Here is a 25,962-nt window from a genome sequence, read left to right on the forward strand (position 1 = left end):
AAGGATAGAATATGAAAGCTTAAGAAGCAGAGCAGTCAATAATAAACTTCTTTATTGGATTGGGATTTTGGAAGCAAAAAAGAATCAGTGTGTGTGTAACATGCATACATATATACATATTCATATGTGTGTGTATTTATAACTGTGAAGGAATAAAGAATGGTTGGTAAGATGTAGGGGTATAAAACAGAAAAAGTTAAAAAGAACTCAAGGTAGAAACCTTGGTGATAAGGGTCATGAAAATTCATATACTTTTTTTTTTAATTACTCACCTTGTTGTATTAAAGAGTCCAAATATCACTGGATTCTTATTATCTCTTGTATGTAGCAAAAAAATATCCTCTACAAAATTAAAACAGAATAAATATATTTCCAAGTACTAATAATTTTATTTTAAATAATATTGTATTATTCAATGTCATGCAAATTTTTTGATGTAAGATAGTTTACAAATTTTACAAACTTTTAAAATGTTTTGTCTTAGGAAATAATACAACCATATGCAAATCATATCAATCTAAAAATATATTTAATCTATATTTTGTAGCTTGTCTATATGGTGGAATTACATGGAAAGAAACCAGAAATATTGGCCCCAGGCTAATTGCATGGACCAGATTTTTGGTTCCATACCAAAAATTACTGATAGAGGATAAATATATCTAGATTATAGCAACTAGAAAATTCTTCTAAAACAAGTATATATCACATTTACACAAAACCAATTGTTTTTATAGGTTGCTTCCAAATGGATGGCTTAAAATTGTAACACATGTCTTAGAGTAACTTTTAATTCCACCTAAGATACTTACCTAATTCATCAAAGTGAGTATCAATTCCATTCATTCCAGGCACTGAGCAAACCAATCTAGCCTTAAGGAAAGTACTCCATTTATTTACTAAAATTCTCTGCCCTCCCATGTCATTCTTTAAAAAAAAAAAAGAAAGAAAGAAAATATTTATTAGTGCTTAACAATGTGTTTAAAATGGGCTATTATAAAGAACATTTTTCCATTATGATTGTAGTTTTTAATGTGCCAAGTATGTCATTTATAGAAAAAAAATACTGAAATTATGCTGGAGATCGACCAACTCTTCTCTAAAATATGGTGCAGACAATGAAAGGTTCCTCATTGTCAGGATATTTCCAATGAATTCTATAAACAGTTATTTGTAGTATATCCAAGCAAATGCTGACAATCAACAATTTCCAATAATATCATTGTAAAATCTGTTCATTGCTACTTATTGTGATATTCTCACCTGTGGCATATACTACTATCTACTTTACTATGTTATGCATGTGTCTGTTTTTATCTTATCTTTAAATGTCATATTATTTTGGATATGATATAAAAAAGAAATATACATATAAAACTAGTTTACTTCAGTGATAAAGTGACCAGAGGTCCTTCCCTGTCCTCACCCTACATTTCTAGATATGTCATTAGAAAATTCACTTTGTGAACATAATCATTTGCATTGACCATTTCTTTTAACTAGCTAAAATAAAACAGATAATATATCAGCAGAGATATGGTCTGAGCTTATATCTATCTCATCTTCTACCCTCCTCTTTTTGCCACTTACTCTCCTTTTAATTCCTATATACTATCTAATGAAAAATATTACAATATTACAAATATTTTAGTGCAAATTACAATTTAATGTGCATTGAACTTACAGGTCTCAGTGAAATATGATTTTGTATCATATATATGTATATATAAATATACGTATTTATATATACATATTTTGTATATATATTTCACATATATATTGTATACACATATATTTATCAATATGTGACTTTATCAATATTGCTAACAATCTTTGAGGAACTGTGGTGTGGTGTAACATATATAGTAGTGATCGCTCTCATTTATATAACACTTACATTTTCAAAGTAGTTTATATACAATATCCCATGTGTTCCTCATAATTATCCTCAATGGCTAGTGCTACAGATATTACTATACCCATTATACAGAGGGAAAATCAAAATTCAAGTGTTCCAGAAATTTGGTCATGGTCATATATATAATAACAATGGCAATTGACCTTATCCCAGGTGTCTTCTATAAGCCCAGCATATATTCTATTGTTCATTCACGTCCTACTCTTCTCAACCCTGTGAACCACAACACACTGATATTGTCTATTGTAGTTTTCTTGGCAAATTTGGTGGAGTGGTTTGCCATTCCCTTCTCTAGTGGACTGTATATATAATTATTTAGACAGAGGTTAAGTGTCTTGCTCAGAGTCATACAGGAAGTAAGTGTCTGAAGCTAGACTTAAATTCAAGTCTTCATGATGCCAGCACTCTATCCACTGAATACCTCACTGACTCCTAGCACATATCCTACTACCCTGCATTGCTGCTTTATAAAACAAGTTAAGAGTCTTCTGTAACTGGAAAAAAAAATATATATATATATATATATATTTTTTCTGATCCCTTGTTCAAATAATATGCATTGAAATAAAAGAAAGAAATAGTCTATGATCTTTGATTTTTTTTTAATTTAAAGTGATGGACACTTACATTACAGTTTGAATTTCTTAAATTAAGGATAACCAAAATTCCCTACTCTAGGTGTTTTTTGGATGCAACCAAGTAGATATACAGAAATACAAATATATATAATCTCTAGAGACTGCTCTTTGAGAGAGATGCTACATAAAAAGAAATTGTTTATGTCTAGATGTAACAATTAATACTGTAGATGAGGGAGATTTACTCAAGTCACTCACCATTTATGAGGCTTATAAAAATATACTGATGAGCATACAGGAGAATATGACTTTATTTGTCTTGAACTGACTTCACTTAAAGAGTTTGAGGATAATTACAGAAATTCTAGGGAGCTACTTAAGATAAATAGTATAATAATACTAAAAAGCAGAAAAAAAATAGAGCTGTTGAACACAATTTGCTTGTATTTTATGTGAAAAAGAATAGTCTTTGGATAAAGACAGAACAAAAAAATGGTTATTAAGGAGTTGAAGCCAAAGTTAAATACAAATATAATAAGAGAACATGAAGTTCTATTTGTAATTGATGAATATAATTTCAGAGTAATAAAATGACTTTTGGAAACAATCATGGATCCACTGCTAGTGACATTATTAGAAAATTGCTCAGTATATATCTATAAAAAATGGTGATCTCTGAGAAAAAGTAATGCCCAAGTTTGATAATTTCCTTTTAAAAAAAAAAACAGGGTTAATAATGTTCTCTATCAGAAAAATGCTATACAACAGTAACCTAGGTTTTTGCAAAGTATTTGAAAAATTTTAGTATGTAGAAAAGATAGATACCTATTGGTTAGATTATATAATATTTAGACTAAAGAAGTGCAAATTAAAACAATTTTGAGATACCACCTCACCCCTTTCAGATTAGCTAAAGTGACAGGAAAAAAATAATAATATTGGAGGGGATGTGGTAAAACTGAAACATTAATGCATTGTAGGTGGAGTTATGAAATGATTCAAACACTCTGTAGAGCAATTGTAACTATGCCCAAAAGATTATATAACTATGTACATCCTTTGACCCAGTAGTATGACTACTGGGTTTGTGTCCCAAGGAAATTACAAAGGAGGGGAAAGGACCCATAAGTGCAAAAATATTTGTAGGAGCTCTTTATGTGACAGCAAAGAATTGGAAAATGAGTAGATTCCCATCAATTGGGGAATGGCTAAGCAAGTTGTGGTATATGAAGGAAATGGAATATTATTGTTCTATAAAAAAATTATGAACAAGCTGAGTTTTGAAAGGCCTGAAAAGATTTACATGAACAGCTGCTGAAACAAGCAGAACCAGGAATACATTGTTCCCAATAACAGCAACAATGTGCAATGATCAACTATGAAAGACTTAGTTCTTTTCAGTGGTTCAGTGATCAAGGGCAATTCCCATAAACTATGGATAGAAAATGCCATCTACATATAGAAAAAGAACTATGTGGATTGAATGTAAATCAGCACATGCTATGTTCACTTTTTCCCCTGCTTTTTTCCTCTCTCCCATAGTTTTTCCTTTTTCTCTGATTTTTCTCTAAGTCAACATGATTCATAAAGCAATGTATATTAAAAATTAATTAAAATATAATACTTCGGCATATTTAGAACTGGTGAAATGGCTGTACACAAGAAGGAATCACTTTTTAAATCAAATAACCTGTTTTTCTCTCATTTAACTTTTTTTTTACACAGATTTATTTTCTCTCCTTCCCACTCCCTCTGTGAATGATAAAAAATAAAACTTCCATAATTAATATGCATAGTCCATAAATCAAATTCTGTTAGCCATGTTCAAAAATCTATGTGTCATTCTACTTTTTACATTGGCCATCTACCTAAAGAGGAATATGATGTTTTAATGTTGCGTTGAAAGGACATCTCTAAATGATGTTGTGATTCATTCATTTGGTCATGTCCAACTTTTCCTGATCACATGTACAGGTTCTTCTATCCTCCACTATCTCCTAAAATCCATCCAAATTTATGTTCACTGCTTTTACGATACTGTCTGTACCTTTTTCTTTTGTCTTAAACCTTTTTTTTTTTTTTTTTACAATATTTGAGTCTTTTATAGTGAGTCCTGTCTTCTCAGTATACCACCAAATATTTAAGTTTGATCATTGCTTTGTCATGGTGGAAGCATTTGCATAACCCAATGAAAGTATGAACTATGCCATTCATGATAATTGACTGAAGAAGCAGATAGCAAACCACTTCAGTATCTTTGACAATAAAACTTCATGGTCTCTAGTAAGGTATCCAAAAAATCTGTTAGTACTTTTATTATTGACTTAGATGAAGGAATGATGGAATATTTATTAAATTCACAATACAACATTAGAAAGATAAGATAAAACACTAAATAACAGAATCAGGATCCCAGGGAATCACTATAGTCAAATAAGATGGAATTCAATGAGAATGAATGAAACGACTAAGCACCATAGTTTAAGAGATGGAAAGAATTTAAAAGGTTTTTTTTGTTGTTGTTGTTGTTGTTGTTGTTGTTTGTTTGTTTTTACATTGATGTTGTTCAACTCATTTTATGTGTTGGAATTCATTTTAACTTGATCAGGACTGGAATAACTATACACAAAGAAGTTCTTTGAAATATGCTAATATTAAGAGATCAGTTCTCCATATATTGTAAAGATAGAATTTTCCTTGCTTACTAAAAATCAAGTTTGTTATTTCCCACAATGGCAATATATAAAAATTAACAGGCATACGACTTTATGCAAACATTACCATCACTATGAAAATGAACATTCACTGAGTGCATAAGTATGAGAAGAAAACTTAGACTTTTTGCAAATGATATTCTTTAATAGTCCACATCTTTACTTTGACAAATTTACTAAAAGGTTAAGAAAGCACACAATCTCATTGGTTTTATTATTTGTCAACTTAAAAAAAAAGTTCAATGAGCAAAATATGACAAATGTATGTGTAAAATGATATATATATTCCTTGCATTTTTAAAATAATGAAAGAGTTCTTTGAAAGATGTAACAATAGTGAGAATTTTGAAGACTCACTGATTATTAAATTATTTAACACTTATAGAATATGTCTAGGAAAGAATATAAATGGATAAAAATACTTTTCAAAAATATTAAAAATTTTTTAAAAGATTTTTATATAAATACTGCGACAATATTAAGCTTAAAATGCAACAAATGAAAGTCTTACCGCACATACTCTTCCCACTCTTGTATAAATTGTGTGTGCATTGTTTTCTGACTCCAGTGCCTTTTCAGTAAAGAAGAAATATACTTTGTTGTCATCCCGGTCTTCATTGTCAGGAATCATATAAGAACCTACAAACTTAGGTTCTTTAGAAAAGTAAAAAAGAGTGATTTCATTAAATCTTTAAAAATATGCTTTGAAATCTCCTTTACCAACAAATAAGGAAAAATGAATGCTAATGATAGAGTCATCATTTCATTGAGAAAGAAAGTGTTTGGAGTATGTGGCTTTTTACAATCCATTAAAAAAAATATGAAGGGAATTCTAACCCTCAGAAGGAAGTCATTCAGAAATATTAAGGAAAGAAAAAAGAGCTACAGTTAGCAAGTGGAGGCAAGTCAAGAATTTATGATCAAGAATTAGGAATATATACCAGACATGGGAATAATAAGAAATACTGACCATGAAACAACTTGTATTATTCCTCCTCTTTAATAAAAATTGACTTTAATGCAGTGAATGCATTTTTATCTATAGTATAACATCACTTTCCCTAGTTTTGCCAGGAAATACATGCAGAAACAATTTTCTTTCAAAGTGAAATGATGTGCACTGTCCTGAAACTTTTATAATCTAGAAAATTTGTGTGAGGTTTTTTTCCCCCTTTTGATAAGTGTTTAATGAATCTTATAACTGAACCTTATGATATCAGTATTTTTATGGAAACAATCCCCAGAAAGTGACTTTTTTCTATTAAATATAAAATATAATTTCATTTGATAATATATAAAGATATTAATGATTTAAATTTAAATACCATATATAAAAATTATTGAAGATATTTCCTATAGTATTACTTCTTTATAAAATGTTACCAGATAAAATTGTACAGTCAATTCAGTAGGGAGAAAACACACTGATTATTAAATGTGGACAACACAAATCATTGAGTAGCTGTGTATATGTGTATGTTTATATGTGTACATGACAACATGAATGTTTTAGTGAATTGCTTTTGGTATCCTTTGAATATAGCTTCAGAGTTTGCATTTCTGAGACAAACAAATCAGCTATGATATCTATAACAACTTATTTGAAAGAATCCAGACATATAGATATTACATATGATATAATATGCAAATGAATATAATATGTGTGTAGATATAACATAGATATATGCCATATTTATTTTAAACTTATTTAATTTATTTTAAAGACTCAAGATATATACATATATTATTCATGGCATAATGTCTAATATGCTTTAAATTTCTAGAATCTGTGTGTGTGTGTGTGTGTGTGTGTGTGTGTGTGTGTGTTATTCAATCATTTCAGTAACATCTGATTCTTTGTGACCCTTTTTTGACAAAGATACTTCTCCAACTCATTTTATATATTAGGAAACTGTGGCAAAAAGTGACTGGTCCATGGTCACATAGCCACTGTCTACAGTTGGAATTGATTTCAGCCCCAGTTCTTTATCTACTGTGACATCAAGCTGTGACATACATGTGAATGCATGTATGTGTGTATATATCCATACACATACATAATTGTAGATATAGCTACAGCTAAAGATGTGGATGACATAGAGAGAAATATATATACAGATCTGATTATATATGAATATTACATAGAGTAGCTTTAGGCTTGATGTAAAGAAAAATTTTCTAATAATTGGAGCTTACCCTAAGTAGAATAGGCTGTTGTTGTGGGTAATAGAAATCACTGATTATACATCTCAATCACATATTGGATGAATGTCTGACTGAACTCCTATTGAAGGGATTACTTGTCAGATATAAGGATAAACAAGATAACTTCTTGGGGGGGGGTCTCCTTACTTTGAGATTTTGAGATTCTGGGATATTCAAAAAATAGTAAGGAATATGTGATAGTATATGGAGAATTTGAAGTGCTACTCTAATACAAAGAATCACCATATCAAAAAACCTATTCCTGAGCTCTGTAGTTATTAATCTAAGTATCAACTTTTTTACTCCAATAGAGTACTTTCTTTAGCTGTACCTTTTAGCAGACGTTCGTCATCATGTTCAGTCCTAATATGAGTCATACGGCCTAGGCTGCGAAAGACAGCAGCATCTCTTCCCCAGTAGTCGCTGTAGAGTGCAGAAAACAGCTCACTACCTATATAATAAGAAAAAAGTAAAGACAAATCAATGTTTTCCCATTGCTTAGTAGAGAGTGTACTATGAGTTTTGAAAATAATTTTATGATACCATAATTCTTTATTCACATATATAGCTTTGCAAAGAAGATATTAGCTGTGTGTATTATATATATATAGTGAAGAAGTCAAGATTATGCTGTTTATGTGCGTCCCTATCAATCTGTGGATTGTGTATGATCAACTGCTGTGGATACAAAGAAGCAAAAAAGATAGTCTCTGACCTCCTAAAGATTACAGCCTAATGGTGGAAACAACAAAGAAACAAACATGATAAACTGTATGTCGGATAAATAGGAAAGAATTAAAAGTAGAAAGGTATTTGGATTAAGTGGGTTTGGGAAAGGATTTCTATAAAATATAAGATTTTAGTTGAACCTGAAAATGAATCTAGGGAAGCCAGGAGGTGGAGAACCAGAAGAGGAACAGCAAGTAGGCCACTATTGATCATAAAATATGAAGAAATGGATAAAATATGAGATTGGAAAGTTAAGAATATGATTGTTAAAAGATTTAAATTTTAAGTAGTTCTGGGCTTATACCCCAAAGGATACTAAAGAAGGTAAACGGACCTGTATATGCCAAAATGTTTGTGGCAGCCCTGTTTGTAGAGGCTAGAAACTGGAAAATGAATGGATGCCCATCAATTGAAGGATGGTTGGGTAAATTGTGGTATATGAATGTTATGGAATATTATTGTTTTGTAAGAAATGATCAACAGGATGAATACAGAGAAGTTTGGAGAGACCTACATGGACTGATGCTAAGTGAGATGAGCAGAACCAGGAGATTATTATATACCTCAACAATGATACTGTATGAGGGTGTATTCTGATGGAAATGGATTTCTTTGGTAAAGAGATCTAATTCAGTTTCAATTGATCAAGGATGGACAGAAGCAGCTACACCCAAAGAAAGAACACTGGGAGATGAATATAAACTGCTTGCATTTTTGTTTTTCTTCCCAGGTTATTTTTTACCTTCTGAATCCAATCCTTTCTGTGCAACAAGAGAACTTCAGATCTGCACACATATATTGTATCTAGGATATACGGTCACATATTCAACATGTATAGGATTGCTTGCCATCTGGGGGAGGGGGTAAAAGGAGGGAGGGGAAAAATCGGAACAGAAATGAATGTAAGGGATAATGTAAAAAAATTACCCAGGCATGGGTTCTGTCAATAAAAAGTTATAATAAAAAAATACAAAAAAAAACATTTTAAGTAGTTGTTATAAATACTCCATATTTCAAAAATTTGGAACAAGTTTACATTTTTTAAAACATATTAATAGCCATTTACTTAGCAATAAAGCAGAAAAAATAATAAATTTGTAGTTATTCATATCAAACAAAGAAATGAAAAAATGAAAATCACAATCCACACATAATCTTAGGTCATATTCTCCCACCATTGTGCCCAGTATTCATGAAACAGAGTAGCCATATGATTACAGGTCACACACTAACAAGAAAGCACATGAGAAGAGAAAATGCATAGACTCAATTTGTTTTACAACTCTGAACTTCAGAATTTTATGTCATTGGTTCATTCATAGACATTTGCACTACACAAAACTACATCTCCACTAATTATTTATCTATTCATCCTCACTGATGTCCAACTGGACAGATCTTTTCTACTCTGTATTCAAAAATAATATTTAATGGTTCTTTCAACTTAAAATTATCTTTAAATGGGGAGTATTTAGAAGATGTTAGCTATTAATTTAAATAGTAGTTTCCTTTAAGTCAGACAACTGTAAAGTTCATCAGATTGGCTATCTCTGGGCTATACAGACCAACTCTTTACTTTGCTGGATGCTTCATTATACAAACATAGCACAGTCTAAACAGTAAAGATTGCCTTCCTAGTCAAGGCACCACACCATCCTTTCTACCCCTTCTTAGAGGACAAAAGTGACACAATACCTATATATCCCTTTGTTCTTTTCTCTATCAAACCAAAGCAAGGCATCAAAGAGCAACATACACTTCTAAGTAAGTCCATTCATTGCTTTTAAAACTGAGGAGCAATGTCTGGAAGTAAAGTCCTTGTTCAATTAGATTGAACTTCTTTCTAAGCAATCAATATTTATGGGAGGTTTTATTGTTGCTGAGTTACTTTTCAGTTGTGCCCAACTCTTTGTGAACCCATCTGAGGTTTTCTTGGCAAAGCAACTGGAATGGTTTGCCACTTCCTTCTCCAATTCATTTTCATTGATGAGGAAACTGAGGCAAACAGAGTTATGTGATTTTCCCAGGAACACACACTTGGGTAAGTGTCTGAGTTCAAATTTGAACTTAGGGAGATAAGTCTTCCTAATTCCAGGCCTGGTATTCTATTCTTGATTTCTTCTATTGATTTCTTCAAAGACATAGGTCTAACAGACATGTTTTTTCCTAGCCTGCTGCTGTTTCTTTTCTCTTCTATCAGGTTCTTCAGTCTTGACCATCTGTTTCACTTTCTATACCTCCATCAATAGCAGAGCCTCCTCTATCTCAGTGACTCACCTTTCATTTAACAACTCACAAATTTTCCCTATCTTTTCTAATCTTTACTTAGTCTCCAAATATTTATTTATAGAATCTCTCTCTCTCTCTCTCTCTTTTTTTTTTTTGGTTACAAGTTTACATTTTTAAAATCCATGATTAATATTAGTTGATTTAATTTTGGATATATTACAAAATTTGTCTTTTAGAACTTTTACTATGAAAAGTTAGATCTAGTATACTTTTAAAGCATAAAAATACATTTTTATAGGCTTCATGTCATAGAAAATACAATGGATTTCATTTGTAAATAACACTTAAAATGTAATTTATCAATTGATTACATAATTTGTTGATTGAACAAAATACTTAATTCCAGACTATACCATGTAAACTAAAATGTTGTTTCTAAACCACTAGATGGCACCGCTAGGATATCAAATATATACAAGTTAAGTCAATAAAAAAGGGAAAAATTTCCAGACCACCATTCACTTCATTTCTCTTTCCTTTCATACATTAGAAAACCAAAGGATTTATGAACAATTCATATAAACCAGAGTTTGCATTTTACATCAAAGTATCTATACAGGTGTTAAAAACCCATTTGCCATTTAAACTATATCAAATGGGTTTCTTTTAAAAATTTTGCTTTCTTCCAGAAGGGAAAAATTCTCCTTTCACATCATGTTATAAGGAACAAAACATTGATGTAATGTACAATCCAGGTTTAGAAAAGTATTAGCTAAAATAGGAGTGGAGACAGAGAGAGAGAGAGAGACAGAGAAAGAGAGAGACAGAGACAGAGAGAGAAACATTAGAACAAAAATTAATGAAAATGAGACAAATTAGAAGAATAGTGTTACTTAATAATGTTTAACTGAAGGTAAATATACTCTGGTTAACTTCTTATACTGATCAAAGTTCATAAATATTTAATCAGAAAACATTAATTACATGAAATAAGCACTTACAAATAATTTTTGTTCCCAAGGTTTTCTTTAGAAAAAATATTTACAAATAGAGACAAATTGTGAAGAGTATTGTTGGTACTATACTAAATGCCAAAAATTCTTACATGTGGATGAGATATGTTCCCAAGGACTGTTTTTTAAGATAAAACAATTAAATGTGGTTCCAACATATTTTTTTGGTGAACTTACTAAATAAAATATATGCAAAAAACCAAATTCAAAATTAGTGATATGAATGTCCAACCTAATCTTTGCAGTATATGTTATTTTTAATAATTATAGAATTGGCTTATTTTTTATCTCAGTTTTAGGTAACCTTTAGGAGTTTTAAAATATAATAACTTCAGATAAAAGGAAAATACTATGAAACGTCTTTGATGGTCAAATGTCATTTGGGTGATATTTACTGTAACTAAGGAATCAGTGACAATAAATATAAATATATTTTTCTGAGATAATAACTGAAATAGGAATTGACTCATGCCTCTGCCACTTTCACCATATTATCTTAAGCAAATCACCAAAACTCTGGATATCAATTTTCAAATAGAAATTAAGAGTTTTGGACTAGATTTTTACTATTATATATATACACATATATGTATGTATATACGGAATGGTATGAAATTTTAAAAATCAACAAATGGCTAGAAAATATATACATCAGCACATTGTTACTAAAGCTGTGAATTAATGTAGCCATTCTTATAAGAAATTTTAAACTATGCTCCCAAATTCTCTGAATAGTACAGATCCTTTCACCCAAAAATATATACCACAAAGAGGTGAAAGAAAGAGGAACAGGAATTGTATGTATAAAAATATTTATAATAGTTGTTTTGGTAGTGGCAAAGAACTAGACAGTAAAGGAATGTCTGTAAACTGAGGTATGGCCAAACATATGAACATAATGGAAAATTATTGGCCACAAGAAATGATAGAAGGGATAATTTAGAGAAAATTTTGAAGATTTATAAGAACGGATTCAGAGTAAAGTGAGCAGAACCAAGAGAACAATTTATATAATTCACAGAACATTGTAAAAACAAAAAGCTTTGAAAGACATAATAATTATCATTGCAATTGCCATAATTCCAAAGAATTGATGATGAAGCATGAAGCTGGTTAGCCATGTCCTGATAAAGATCTAATTTCTTTTTAAATATAAGTAATGTGTTTGCATGATTATACATAACTAATACAAAGATTTTTTTTTCTCATAATGTGTGGAGAAGAAAAGGAAAAGAAAGGATAGGAATAGGATTAGCAATTTTTTAGAAGAAAAATAGGATCTTTAGAACATACTTTTTGAATTAATGAATGAAATCTTTACCAGGGGCTTACTATGTGTAAAGCATCATGCTAAGTACAGGGACTACAAATAGAAAGAGAAGATAAGTCTCTTTTCTCGAGGATTCCACATGGTGCAACAACACATATGGAAGATTTCAGCTGCAAATCATATGGAAAAATTCCATGGTCCTTAGGGTGCAGAAGCAAAGCATATGTAAATGCTTCTTCTTTAATGTTATTTCCACTGATAAAATCATACATTTTCTGAGGTTGATCCACTTGATAGTGCCAAGGACTTTAATGGGGAGAAATTTTCTTTTTAAGATTTTATACATAAGGCTGTAACACTTGTAGGAACAATTGCCAATTTGCATTTCTATAAGTGCCAATTCCCATAATGATGGCAAAGAACACTGGAGCTAGTCTTCAAGCTCTTACATTCAAGGTCATGAACTATCATCAGGGTGTGCAAGGATATACTGGTCAAGGTAGTAATGGTGGTTAGATTTGCCTATCTTTTGTCTCTCTATCATATACTTTGCTGTTGAAGTAGATGGATTTGCCTGTCTTGTGGATGACAGTTGACTGTCAGTCAGGAATGGCTGGTTTCATCAACATACAAGTTGCTTGCCTGGAAATGGCTCTAAGGAATAGACTTAAGATTTGAGGAGTACTGCTGATTCCTGTACCAATATACCTTTTGGTGGCAGTTAGTTAGCAATTGTGATGCTTGTTGTGATGAAGAAGGTGAGTTACTTCTCCATAATGACTTCTACATTAATGTTGGATTTGGTGGTTAGGTAGAAACTGGGGTCATTATTCTTTCTAAGTCTCTTTTGTTCAGGATTTGAAGAGAGGTAATGGTCAAGTTACTGATAGTTTGATTTGCATGACAAATGATTCATTGTGTATCTCTCTTTAAAATGCCTAGTTATTTTAGTGAAACTGGGTTATAAATGCAAGAAAAAGAGAGAAGTCCATAAGGAATCACAAGGCATTTTTTAAAGAAACATGTTGAATATATTAAAACACTCAAAAAAAAAGAAAGCCATATATGATAGAATTTCATAGTTTTATGTAAAATCCTTTACTCTGATGTCTTTATGAAAGTGTTCATCTCAGTTAATATTTAAGTTCAGAATTTTTAAAATGAAACAAAAGAAGTAGGATAACAGTCTTTATCCACAAAAATTCAATGCTCATTTACCATGTAGAAAGTGTATATCAAAACTGGCAAAATGGTGTTAATTGTACTATATCTTCCAATTAAATTTCTTCATCAGAATGGAATTCTTGAAAGTAAAAAAAAATTGTTTTAACTTTCAAGCACTTATATTCATATCAATCAATCATCATCATCATCATCATTATAGAGATAGGTCTCTTTTGGAAATACCCAGGCATCTCTGAGAAAAATGCAGACCAATTATGTACCAGCAATGACAGACAAAGAACATTGCTATCATGCTTCTCTCATTTTCTAAAACACAAATTTTGGGGCCCTATAGAAGACATCTTTGTTTCTAGTAAATTTATTTATTTTTAATACACAATACTTTATGAATCATGATGGGAGAGGGAAAAAAATTGCATCAGCTGAAAACTGTCAGTTCATAACATGTGACCATTTATCCAGGGGGAATGATTTGTATTCTTAGAAATTTAACACAGCTCTTTATGTATTTTAGAAGTGAGACCTTTATTAGAAACATTGGCTGTAAAATTTTTTTCCCCCAGATTTGTACTTCCCTTTTAATTTTGTTACTGTTGCTTTTGTTTGTAGAAAACCTTTTTCATTTAACATAATCAAAGTTGTCCATTTTGCCTTTCATAATATTCTTTAGTTCTTCTTTGGTCATAAATTCCTCTCTTCTCCAAAGATTTGAGAGGTAAATTATCCCTTGCTCTCCTAATTTGTTTATGGTATCATACTTTATGCCCAAATCATGTACCCATTTGGACTTTATTTTGGTATGGGATACGAAATGTAGGTCTATACTATGTTTCTGACATATTATTTTCCAGTTTTCCCAGCAATTTTTTGTCAAAAAGTGAGTTCTTATTCCAGAAGCTGCAGTTTGGGGGTTTATCAAATATTAGATTTGCTATAAGCCTTTCATATTATGTCATGTGTATCTTATCTATTCCACTCATCCAACATTCTATTTCTTAATCAATATCAAATGGTTTTGCTGACTGCTGCTTTATAATATATAGTTTTAGGTTTGGTACTGCTAAGCCACCATTCTTTGTATTTTTCATTATTTCCCTTGATATTCTTGACCTTTTCTTCTTCCAGATGAATTTGGTTATTATTTTTTCTAGTTCTATAAATTAATTTTTTGGTGGTTTGATTGGTATGGCACTGAAAAAGCAGATCAATTTAGGCAGGATTGTCATTTTTATTATATTATCTTGGTCTAATGATGAGCAATTGATGTTTTTCCAACTGTTTAGATCTGACTTCATTTGTATGAGAAGTATTTTGTAATTGTGTTCATACAGTTATTAGATTTCTCTTGGCAGGTAGACCCTCAAGTATTTTATTTTGTTCACAGTAATTTTAAATGAAATTTATCTTTCTATCTCTTACTTATGTGCTTTGTCAGTAACATATAGAAATGTTGATGATTTCTGTGTATTTATTTTGCATTCTGCAATGTTGTTAAAGGTGTGAATTATTTCAAGTAAGATTTTGGATGATTTTCTGAGATTCTCTAAATATGTCATCATATCATCTTCAAAGAGTAATACTTTTATTTCCTCATTGCCTATTCTAATTCTTTAATTTCTTCTTCTTTTCTTATTGCTAAAGCTAATATTTCTACTACAATTGTGAAGAATATATAGTGATAACGGATATTCTTGTTTCATTATTGGGAAGATAACATCTTAAATAAAAGAATCAGTATGTCATGCTGGAATGATGAACAAATCTAATGGGAAAAATTAATAATGATAGAAATTAAAAATCTTAGCAATTTTCAAATTGCACAAACACAAAATGGGAAAAGAAAACAAGGTAAAAGGGAGTATTTTAAAAATCTAAAAAAAAAAGATCTGTAGCTAAGCAGTCTTCAATCAATTCTCATCTCAAATACTTGCAATAGATTTTGTGAATAAATATGGAAGATAATTATTTAAGTTCATAGAATTGTGGAATTCAGATAACAATATTTGAAATCTTATATAGGATAGGTATTGAATTTCCTTGGCATAAAACTTCAAGATGAATAAATTCTTTTTGCCAATGGAGGTAAGGTATCTTCTTTGAATTTAGTCTTAGAGATGTACCTAAAAAGGCACAGAGTTGTGATTTGTCTAGAATCATATAGTCAGTACATATTAAAAGAATGACTTCAAATAACTTCTACCTGTCTTTAAGACTAGTTGTCTATCCATCTCTCTTTACTATGCTTAACTATCTCATATATAAACTATAGCATTATATTTGATTTATGTTTTATAAAATTTACTTTATAAAAAATAAAATGTGTCCATAGATCAAATTGTGGAATTTCCAATATAGTTAGATAAAGAGAAAACAGTAATTATTTTGGATATTTAATGGATGATAATTATATAGTCATCATTTCAATATAATATGTTTTCATAATGGTGAGATTTAAGAAAAAACAAAATATGTTGTTATACCATTTTGAGGTCTGAAAAAATTTTTCTTTGGAGTAAATAAAATATAGAAAATTCAAAAAAGGGTTTTCTAAATAATTGTTTTTAAAATATAAACTGTATCTTAATGCATACATTAAAAATTCCTTGACAGTTGACAGAACCTATCAGCTTATTAATGGAATGTATACCATCTAATCAAACTCGTCTTCTCAGGTTGATTGTATAGCTTTTAATTGCTGTGGGAGGAAAGTATACTGTAGTTTTTCACTAACATCTTATCTTCCTGAATTTTACTCAAGTATTTTTTTAAGTCATGCTATAAGTATTTCTATTTTTAACTTTAGCAGTTTTAAAAAACATCAAATACTTTCATATCTTGGAATAAAAGAAGATTCAGGCTAACTACTGAATAACATTGAGCTTGTGTCCTTTATGATTAAAACTGTATGACATTTAAATTATTTCTATTTGAATGGACTAGCATGGAAAACATCTATTATACAAATTATATTATACACACACACACACATACATACACACACAAAAAAGAAATGAGTTTGAGGGGATGGAGATGGATAATCAGGCAACAACATTGATTCCAACATCCTTGTTCACACTCTCACTCTATTTGTAATTTGTGGTAAAAAATAGTGGGAGAGTGTGTGGTTTTTCTCCTTTGGCAGATGACTAGTAGTTGCTATCAGCATAAGGAGGGTGGTTTCTGAGGTATGAAAGAGACAGACATATTTGTAAATCTTGCCATCTTGCATTCACTGGCACTGTCCGATCTCATATGGTTTTCTTTGTGGCTCATAACCAACACTCCAACTGTCATGGTCAACACCAGGTTCTTTTGGGAATGAAAATCTATGAGGGATTAAAGACTATACCACTTTTAAAAATCTTTGAGAAACCTATAAGTCAAAACTTTAAAAACCTCTCTGGGGGTCAGGGACCTAGGCCAAAAGCTAAGACAGCCTATAGAGTACAAAAATTGTGCAAAGTGCCAAAAAGAAATAGAAGTCAGTAAGCATCGATTTTCTTAGAGACAGGAATTCAGTCTTCTTTAAGTCAAAGATACCTTTAAAATTTGCAGTAATATAAATTTAAAAAAAATACGCCCAGACTAAAATATTTATATTTCTGATGCTATGGAGGTCAACACTGACAATTAGAGGGAAAGTTATATATTAGCTGCAAAGGATATGAAGTGTTTTCCATGGAATAAAAAACATATTTGGTTTAGAAAGCTGGAGGTAATGTAGACAGAAAACTGCTTCAGCTTCCGGCTATCCTAAGGAGTCTCAGATGACATACATTAGCTTTGACACTGAGGCAAGCTACTTCAAGTCACTCATCTTTTTGTCTAGGCCAGAGCTTCCTAAACTTTTTTCACTTGAAACCTTTTTTTTTTTTTGCCCAAGAAATGTTTTCCATGACCCTGTATACATGAGTTTATAAAATAAGTAAAAATCAAACATTTGTTGATAATAAATCATAATAATCCATATTCTGTTACAATAACTTAAATGGAATCTTAAGCCACAATTTAAGAAACTGGGTCTAAATGACCTTCTATCTGATTGTACTTGCATTGGGAGAAGGAATCTGCTCATATTGGAGTTCCCTATACCAGTGAATGCAGAAAAATGATTTTTAAATTATTGACTAACTCCCTTAATTCTAAACATAATCCTCTAAGCACTCCTAATCTGTGATACAATATGTCAAAGAAAGAACTCCTGTGGTCAGTCATTTGAATATGAAAGATCAATCAGACATCTAACTAGATTTAAGAGTCAGATTATTTGGATTTAAATCCTTTGGTTTATTCCTTGTGTGCCTTCAGACACTTGATTCTGGAGTTTTTCATGACTTTGATGAAGAGACATCAATTGTCCATAAGGTCCTGTTCAATTTTAAAGTCTATGAATTACCTCCTTTATAACTGTACAGTCTATATTATAAAAGCTTATCTAAAAATGAAGACTTTTTTTTTAGCGAAGGCTGGAGAAAAATCACAGGGAAAAAAAAAAACAAAAAATGTAACATCAAAAAACAGTTGGCAATTTATGTACAAAATGTCAAAATACATGTGAGAACATTTTCACTTCCCTCAAAGGAATGACATAATGCACGTTGGCACACTACTGGTACTACCGGAGAACGGTAACAGTTAAATAACAACTGGAACCAAATCAAACAGAAATGGGGTCCCTGTGAGCAAATGTCTAAAAGAACATTTCCTTTTTGCAACATACTTGTGACTTTCCCAATATAAGTCAAAATTTTATTCAGGTAAGAGAATAATTAAAGTAATAGTAAAAGGAAAACAGACAAACAAACATTGTTAGTTGACAGAGCAGAGATGGTTTTTCTTACTAACAGTAATGTTAACACTTCAAAGCTTATAAAATACTAACACAATACTTTCAAAATACTTTCAGACCTTCTAAGGTCCTTCTCACCTTCTAAGGGAAATAAAACAAAATTTTTTTAAATTATAAAATCCAATACAACCCATTTTTTTTAGACTGTGACTCAGAAAAGCAATAAGGTTATTAGCAAAATATTCTTAAGTTTATTTAGCTTAGTGTCAGGTCTTATAACATAGAGTTGAAAATTTTGAAATCTTTATGACAGTCATTATTTCATATTACAATTTATCCAATTTCATCCTATGAAATTCTTGTACATTCCCTACTACAAATTCTTCATAGTAGAATTATCCAACATGTAAGAAGCCTTTCTCTAGTTGTTTTAGCTTAAGTATGAAGTATAGTTTGCTGTGGGTAACCCTTACTTCTGCTACTTGAAATAGACCATCTTATTTATACATTTCCTCAAAGAATTATTTTATGTGACTTTTTACATAGAATTCATAATTCATTGTATGTGCAGGCTCCCTAAAATCATCATGTATCTTTCTTTTTGTACTTCCAATCACTTATAATTCTTTGAAAATCATGATACTCCATGAGTCACAGTCATATGATATCCCCAAAAGAATGGTTATTTTAAGCGGAATGTCTTTCTGCTATTAAGTGTTTGGCGACATTCAGAGTTCGGTGCCTTCTCTTCTCCTACTGAGATGGTCATTCAGTTTCTAATTTATTCCCAGAATAACCACTTTAATGGACTGCTGTATGCCTCTACATATATGGACATATGCCCATGGCTTATTTTGATGGACTACACATCCAAAAGTCACTCAATGTGGCCTCTGAGACTGAGATGCAGCTGAGTATGATCAATTTTCTGTTTATGAACTAATTTCAGCTGAAAAATTAATACCAGAAAATCCAGAGATTTTCTACCAGCCAGAGCTGCACATTATATGTGGAACCATTAGTTATAACAAATGAAGAAATTATAAATGCTGTGGATAAATTCACTTATCATGGTATTATATTTTCCATGATTTGTACATATAGATGATAAGGTTTATAATGCACTTCCAAAGCTAACTCAGTTCTTGGAAGGCTCTGAGGGAAAATGTGGGAGAGAAGAGTAGTATTAGGGTGCTTAGCCATTTTGCTGACTTCATTGTTGTATGCCTGTAAAACCTGGGCAGTATGCTCACATCATGACAGGAAATTGACTTGCTTCCATTTAAATTGCATTAGGAAGATTCTGAATATCACTTGGCAAGATAGAGTATTAGACACAGATCCTTTCTCAAAATGATCTGTTGAGAATTTAAACCCTACTGCAGAGAATGCAATTCTGATGAGGTGGCCATATTCAACTTCTAAACCTACATTTGTCTAAAAGACTATTTTATGGAGAACTCAAACAAGGCATATGCTCACATGGAGATTAAAAGAAGTGATATAAGGAATGATCTCAAAGTCTTCATGAAAAACTCCAGAATCAAGTGTGAGACATGAAAGACACTTTCACAGAACTACCTAGAATGGTCTTCCTGGATCAAAGAACATGTTGTGCTCTTTAAACAAAGTAGAATTGCAGAAGCTCAAAAGAAATGATGTCCAAATTTAGAGACATCTCCATTTCAAATGTTGTTATAGATGATTTGTGCCTGACCTATGATGGAGCCTTCTGAATTCATATTGTTTTCAATAGTTACATTATACATTAACCCTGATATAATCTATATCTTCAGTTTACTCAGATTTTCCTATAGGGTTTATAATGTAGAGTAACATTGGTAGAGCACCAATTGAATCTATTTTCTAAGTGGGTCACCTGTACTAAAGTCTTCCATGTCCCTTCTTATGTTTTCATCAGAGATATTATCAACACATGTAAATTTGCATGTTTATGGGGGGTTACATAAGATTTCACAGGGATAAAAAGTAGATAGTTGCTGATTGTTATCATCTATAAATTACTATTAGTTTTTTCTCATCACTGGATTGTGATTATAAGAATGCAGCCCAAGAGGAAGGTTAAACTACAGAGAAGATTATAGATATTGATCATAATAAAACTAGTGATACTATAGAACCACTTAGTAGCTCTTTAAACCTAGAAAAGCACTTATATAAATTATCACAATTCAATCTCAAAATTATGAGTTAGGACCTCCGATATTCTTAGATCTATTTTACAGATAAGAAAACAGTTTCACAAAATGTAAGTGCTTTGCCTATGGCCACTCAGCTTAGTAGGTAGGGCTTGAACATAAGTTGCCCTGACTTCATTTCTATCATTCTACTATGCAATTCTATTTTCCAATGTCTAGGATACTTTTGGAAATATGGATGCAACGATTGAGGCAGGGAGGTTAAAGATAAACAAATACATTTAGAGATTATCATCTGTTAAAAGGGTAAAAGTTGTTCAGAAGCAAAAAATCATGCTTGTCATAAACAGCTTCCTCATAAAAGAAAGTGAAAGGTATTCTACTAAAGTAGATCTACTAAAATAGTAAGATTTTTTGTGTAAGGTAAAAAAATAAGGAATGGATAGGGACTGTGACTTCATTCCAACAGGAAGAAATTCTCTCTCTCCAAGCAGGTCAATTCCTTTTATACTATGAATTTTAGAATTGCCAAAATCTTTAAGAGTTTAAAGTCATTTGCCTAGAGTTACAGATACATTATATTTAGGAAATTATGAAATTTTTCATGAAAAAAACAACTTCCTAATTAGAATTATCCCAAAATGTAATCAGCTGCCTGAAGAGACACTGAATTATGCCTTCACTGCTTTTCAAGGACAGATAGTAAATCTATTGTAGGAGAAGCCTGAAAGAATGTTACTATTTTGCTATACGTTTAACCAAAGTTAATATTTAATTTTAAAAAGGACTGGGAAGTCATTTATCTATTTTGCCACACTGCCTTCCAGACTCAAAAGAGCTCATATTGTTTTCAAAATGTATGTGATATTCGCACCTATTATTGAAGTTATTATTACTAAAATTTAAGAAAAAAAATCTATCTTACACTTGTAATGAATATACTTTTGTGTCTTCATAAAAGCACTATTGATACTGATTTATTTTGGTGCACAGGTGATTTTTTTGTTTTAAAAGACTATGCTAGACTTACATGAAGTGATGCTAAGTGAAATGAGCAGAACCAGGAGATCATTATACACTTCAACAACAATATTATGTAAAGATCAATTCTGATGGAAGTGGCTATCTTCGGCAATGAGAAGATCCAATTCAGTTCCAATTGATCAGTGATGAACAGAACCAGCTACACCCAGAGAACGAACACTGGGAAAATGGACTGTTTCCATTTTTGTTTTTCTTCCTGGTTTATTTTTACCTTTCTAAATCGGATTTTTTCTTTGCAACAAGAGAAATGTATACAAATGTACACAAATATTGTATTTAAGATATACTTTAACATGTTTAACATGCATGAGACTGCCTGACATCTAGGGGAGGGTATGGAGGGAAGGAAGGGAAAAGTTGGAACAGAAGTGAGTGCAAGGGACAATGTTGAAAAATTATCCATGCATATGTTCTGTCAATAAAAAATTATAAAAAAAAGAATATGCTAGAAAGTGTAAGATTTGGCAGGTCCTATAGATTGTAAATGCTTAAGGGGACCTTGAGGGCAACTACATATATCTTCATTTAAGAATAGTGAAGCTGAACTTGGAAAGATTCCTTACCAAAAATCTATTGACTGGGCAAAGAAAATTTTGGCCACAACTGGCTTCTACTGGCATGGAGACACTGGAATCTGTATTAGTTGGTACCTAATGAAATCATAGATATGAAATAGCAAAGAAACATTAAAGTATGCAGCCATGGTAATTAACTTTCATTTAGTACCAAGTCTATGTTTTATCTACTTTTTTGCCCCACTTTCACTTCATATTTTAAAGAAACAATTGAAATAAATTGAAATGAAATTCAAATGAGAAATTATATCATAATTTTATTAAATTACAAGTATAATATTAATTTTATATAATTGACTGTTCTGATAGTTGTCAAGGAAATTATATCATGAAACTCAATCTTCAATCAATATAGATTGTTCCAAATGTTTTTGTGTAGTTTTAAGTTTTAAGAACTTTAGGAGTAAAAATGCTCCTAAAAAAGTTATAGAAATTTTCTGAAAGGTTAATTGTATAAAATGTAGCATGATAATGTTTATTTAAAATTCCATATAACCACTGTCTTTTGTTATGCATTTTTCTAGGCAATTTTTGAATTTTGTAAATATATCATCAGCTGTTGCTCAGTGAATGAAAAGATGGCAGCTATAACCCTAGCTTTTAAAAAAGACTTAATTTTTGAAAATAAATGCTTTTTTCCCCAAAAATTCCAAAAACTAAACAAACATAAAAAATTAAATGTTTTCAAATTTTTAAAAAATTTGTAGCATTTATATTTCTAAAGGCTTAAAACATCAAGACTTTTGAGATACTTTGTAAAACATAAGCCTAAAATAATAGTCCCTCAACGTCATAAGGAAGCTAAAATAGTTATATCTAACCCATAATAAAACAGTAAGCTTCTTTATCCTCTTCAATTGCTCTACTATCCTATGCTTGGAAAACAGTGAGGGGTAACCTAGTTTCTCCTCAGACAGCTACTACCTTTTGGGTTAGCTCTAGTTAGGAAGTTGCTCTTTTTACTAAAATTTAAACATTACACTTTCCTCTCTGCAACTTCCATTTAGTACCGAGTACACCAAGTTTAATCCATTTTCCTCATGGCAACCCTTCAACTATTTGAAAACAGTTATCTTAAGACTTAGACTGGATACATCTAAAATGTAAACTCTGTATAGACTTTTTTTTATTAAGAAGTAAAAAATCAAAGAGATGATGTTGACATTTGCTTCTCTATTAATTAAGTATAGGAACCTGTTGTTTCTTCATTTAGAAGATGGAGATCATATTACCTGCCCTTGCTATCTCACAAGGTTGTTGAGATGATCCAATGAGATAATGGTAGAAAAACACGTTATAAGTTATATGATTAAATGCATATAAAATGTCATCACCATCATTCCATTCCAGTTCAACTTTTATACATCAATTGGGAAAGTATGGTCATAAAACATAATATAGGACATTCTTTCACTGCTGGGGTTAGTTTCACTGTGCTTGCCAAATTCCAACTCAGGTAGCTACATTTTTCCTGCCCACATCCCTGCTGTTTTTTCAATTGGGTGAATTATTCTTCACATCCTCTCTTTGAAAGTGCTGCTGGCTCACACTGGTTACTATGTTTCCACTCCAGCCACTGCAGCATTTCAACAGTGAATGAATGATCTCTTGAAAGTACTTTGGGATAAAAGGGAATGGATAAATGTGAAGAATTATATTTTTATTTCTTTTCTTAGGAGAGATTATTCTACAACTTTGGTGTTTGTCTTGGAGAGCTCTAATAATTTGATTTCTATTCTGAATAAGAGGAAAAACCACCCAGACAGCAACCACTTTACATTTCAATGTAATGTAATTCTTTTTGGAATTACAATGGAAACATTTGAAATTTTCCCTTCTGATTTTGAATTCTTAGCTTCTGTTTATATTACTTAAATTGTTACTTACTAGTACTTACATTTAAATAGCTATTAAATCAGAATGACTATTCAATTAAACATATATTAAAGTCTTCAAATTTTTATGCTTAAAAAAACTGAAGAGTCTACATTCACAGTCTTAGAATATTAGAACTATAAAGAAGCTAAGATCATTAAAAAAGAAAAAGGAAATATAAGATATAACAATGAATATTATATATTTACATATTATGTGGATGTGTAATATATACACATTGTAAATTTTGTGACATTTGAAAAAGATATTATATCCTACTCTCTCTGCTCCTTTACAATGGAAGCTGATAAAAATTGTCTTATCCTGCATGTGGTTCCTCTATATTTGAATTGTTTCTTTGTGACTGCTTGTAGTACTTTCTCCTTGATCTAGGAGTTCTAAAATTTGCCTATAATATTCCTGGTGGCTTTCTTTTAGTGATCTCTTTCTCTCAGGGGATAATAAGTGGATTCTTTTGATTTCTAGTTTACCCTCTGGATCTAAGATATCAGGGGAGTTTTCCTTGACAATTTCTTGAAATATTATGATTAGTTTTTTTAAAAAATGATTTTCAGAGAGTGCCATAATTCTTAAATTATCTCCCTTTGATCTATTTTTGCAGGTGTTTTTATGCTGCTGTTTTCAGAGCTCCTTCTGGTAATCTGCAAGCTTTGCTACATCCAATGTGGTGAAATCCCATGGGAGTCAAGGTCACTATTCTTCAGCTCTGGGCTCTCTGGTCATTCCCAAGAAGAGCCTTTGCTCCCTTACAGCCACAAGTGTTGCTGCTTCTCTTGGTCCTCCAACTGTGACCACAGCCTCTCCCCCTGGGACTGACCACAAACTTTCCTCTCTGATGGGGAACTGAAACCCCAAACTGCATATGGGAAATTGAGTTGCCAATCAATACCAGTAGTAGCAAAGGGTTGATTGTATTTTCTTTCTGACCAGTTATCTGACCTCTTTATCATTTCAAGTTGACATCTCTCTCTGGAGTGAAGCAAGGTTGCCCACTATCACCATTATTATTTAATATCGTATTAGAAACACTAGCCTCGGCAATAAGAGTCGAGAAAGATATAAAAGGAATTAGAGTAGGCAATGAGGAAACCAAACTATCACTCTTTGCAGATGATATGATGGTATACCTAGAGAACCCCAGAGATTCTACCAAAAAGCTATTGGAAATAATTCATAATTTTAGCAAAGTAGCTGGCTACAAAATAAATCCCCATAAATCCTCAGCATTTTTATACATCACCAACAAAACCCAACAGCAAGAGATACAAAGAGAAATTCCATTCAGAATAACTGTTGATACCATAAAATATTTGGGAATCTATCTACCAAAGGAAAGTCAGGAATTATATGAGCAAAATTATAAAAAAGTCTCCACACAAATAAAGTCAGACTTAAATAATTGGAAAAATATTAAGTGCTCTTGGATCGGCCGAGCGAACATAATAAAGATGACAATACTCCCTAAACTAATCTATTTATTTAGTGCTATACCAATCAGACTTCCAAGAAAATATTTTATTGATCTAGAAAAAATAACAACAAAATTCATATGTAACAATAAAAAGTCGAGAATCTCAAGGGAATTAATGAAAAAAAAATCAAATGAAGGTGGCCTAGCTGTACCTGATCTAAAATTATATTATAAAGCAGCAGTCACC

General features: G+C 31.2%; 1 protein-coding gene across 1 annotated transcript in view; it reads right to left on the reverse strand.

Moving 5' to 3' along the window:
- The window catches only part of SEMA3E (semaphorin 3E), a 140,950-nt gene that overhangs the window by 46,660 nt on the left and 68,328 nt on the right, over positions 1-25,962 (reverse strand). The window contains exons 5-8 of the mRNA XM_052000886.1: positions 7,747-7,866; positions 5,722-5,864; positions 813-927; positions 273-342 (exon numbers count right to left, since the gene is read on the reverse strand). Of these exons, the coding sequence (XP_051856846.1) occupies positions 273-342; positions 813-927; positions 5,722-5,864; positions 7,747-7,866 (448 nt within the window). The remainder of the gene's footprint in view (positions 1-272; positions 343-812; positions 928-5,721; positions 5,865-7,746; positions 7,867-25,962) is intronic.

Source organism: Antechinus flavipes, chromosome 5 (assembly GCF_016432865.1).
Source record: "Antechinus flavipes isolate AdamAnt ecotype Samford, QLD, Australia chromosome 5, AdamAnt_v2, whole genome shotgun sequence".
NCBI lineage: Eukaryota > Metazoa > Chordata > Mammalia > Dasyuromorphia > Dasyuridae > Antechinus > Antechinus flavipes.